We start from the raw sequence: 2,360 nt of genomic DNA, 5'->3' as shown, positions 1-2,360 counted from the left end.
TTTGTGCAGTGTGTAAATAATGTGTGGAGTATAAGTGAGGCAAAAATGTGTAGATTAGATGTTGGCCTATTTTACTTTTCTCAGTATTCTGACTTTTTTCTTAGTTATTACTTTTTTTAACTCTCAGAATTGTCACTTTTTTCTTAGAATTTTGGACTTTTGTTTCAGAATTTTCACTTTTTAAGATTTTTTTTTCAGAACTTTGACTTTTTCCTCAGAATTCTGACTTTTTTTACTTTCTAAGAATCTTTGACATTTTTTTCAGAATGTTCACTTTTTTCCAAATTTTCTTTTTACTTTTTTTTCACTGAATTCTGACTTTTTTGTACTTTCTCAGAATACAGATTTTTTTTACTTTCTAAGAATTTTGGACTTCTTTCTCACAATTCTGACTTTTCTTTACTTTCCAATCATTTTTGACTTTTTTCTCAGAATTTTTTTTTTTTTCTCAGAATCTTGACTCTTTCCCAAATATTCAGATATATTGTGACTTTATTTTTAGTTTCTCACAATCCAGATTTTTTTTACTTTCTAAGAGTTTTGGACTTTTTTACTTTTTTCTTAGAGATTAGATTTCTTCTAACCCTAAAAAACCCAGAAGTCTGATTCTTTCTTTTCAGGGAATCACTGATAGACATATTCAACTATTTCATAACACTTTATAGTTAACAATGTAGTTGCATCCACGATGTCAGATCCCAACCGGTCTCTGAATGAGCGTTTTTAGGGTCCTTTAATGAAAGGCAAACACTTCCCCCTGTGAGTGCAGGTGTTTGATATTAAATCAGCCTGGCGTTCAGAAACCTTTGATGATTCTGTGAGTGTTTCTGAGCAGATCTTACCGTGGACGTGAGACTGCTGGAAACTCTTTCCTGGAGCAAAGTGGAAGTTTCCTGCAACCTGAAGCACAAAGAGGGCGAGGAGAGGGTCAATGACACGTAGTCATTATAGTCCAACAGGAGAAACAGGAAGTATCATGAACATGGACAACAATACATTCACAGTATTATGAAGATATTGTTGAAATTAAAAGGTGTTATTTTAGTTTATTCTTTAAATTGAATTATTTAACTTATATACATGTAACATTGTACGGATTATACTTAGATTGTATATCAATTTATTTGTATATTTCTCTGTGGATCTTAATGTCCTACTTTGGTTATTGTTTGATTTAATTTTTGTATTAAATAAACTTTCACTTCTTTGTTAAAAAAAGTACATATTTTAGACTAACTCTCACAGTTGAGCCAACTGTTAGAGCCTCTCAGTAATTCATTGGGAATTACGTCACTACACACAAGGCCCATCTCAATTGAATATTTCACCTCCTCCTTTCCCTCACTCGCGTCCCTTCCTCGCGTCTTAGCTCCGCCTCCATAAGATGCGAGCGAGAGACGCGAGGACAGAGGAGTGGGACGTCCTTCGACATGGCGTGTCTTGATCGATTTCCGGGTCAAGTCCCGGAGGAGAGGGGAGTCGAGCAGGGACATTGAGATGAGCCCCCAGTTTCCCCAGTGAAGTAAATCAAGTATTTCCATTGATTCCCAAATGTGCTTCGGTGTGTAACGGTGCATACATTAATGCAGCAAGAGGAATTAAGATGTAAAATAAAGTATATATAAAAAAGAGATAGAACTATTTTATTAATTATTATAAAATAAATTATTATTTTTAAAATGTTAACAAGAAATACAAATAAAAAGAAAAGTAGGTACAATAAGTAAACTACAAATTAAAAATAAAATATGTGCAGTATATCAGAATTTAAGAGAGGTAGTATTATTACTGAAAGCCGATTTCCCGCCAACTCAAAACACGTCACTGAATATTTTTGTTAGGTGCCGTTTTCCTCGAGACAGAAACAGGACTCCTGCTCTGAGTTAAAACACTTTTCTGGGAAGGTGAGAGAAACTAAAGGTGTGTGTCTTCACCTTGTTGACCTCCAGGAAGCCGTACACCTGGCAGCCCTCGTTCTTCTGCTCCTGCATCTTCTGCGTGAATCCTTCTCTCTTACACTGAACGATGGTGTCGGCGTTCTTAAAAGCCCAGCCGCGCCTCCGGTACGCCTCCCGGACATCATCACACGTGTTACAGCATCTACACACACACACACACACACACACACACACACACACACACACACACACACACACACACACACACACACACACACACACACACACACACTCTCTCACACACAAAGACAGACAGACAGACATACAGACAAACACACACACACACACACACACACACACATACACACACACACACACACACACACACACACACACACACACACTCTCTCTCTCTCTCCCTCACACACACAGACATACACTCTCTCAAACACACACACACAC

The 2,360-nt window shown here is 37.2% G+C and overlaps 1 protein-coding gene across 1 annotated transcript in view; it reads right to left on the bottom strand.

Moving 5' to 3' along the window:
- The window catches only part of ergic3 (ERGIC and golgi 3), a 16,209-nt gene that overhangs the window by 13,277 nt on the left and 572 nt on the right, over positions 1–2,360 (bottom strand). The window contains exons 2-3 of the mRNA XM_010773634.1: positions 1,935–2,100; positions 843–900 (exon numbers count right to left, since the gene is read on the bottom strand). Of these exons, the coding sequence (XP_010771936.1) occupies positions 843–900; positions 1,935–2,100 (224 nt within the window). The remainder of the gene's footprint in view (positions 1–842; positions 901–1,934; positions 2,101–2,360) is intronic.

This window comes from Notothenia coriiceps, unplaced genomic scaffold, assembly GCF_000735185.1.
Source record: "Notothenia coriiceps isolate Sejong01 unplaced genomic scaffold, NC01 NC01_scaffold00012772, whole genome shotgun sequence".
NCBI classification, from domain to species: domain Eukaryota; kingdom Metazoa; phylum Chordata; class Actinopteri; order Perciformes; family Nototheniidae; genus Notothenia; species Notothenia coriiceps.
Note: the sequence above shows the minus strand (reverse complement) of the source record. Positions and strands in the feature narration are given on the sequence as shown.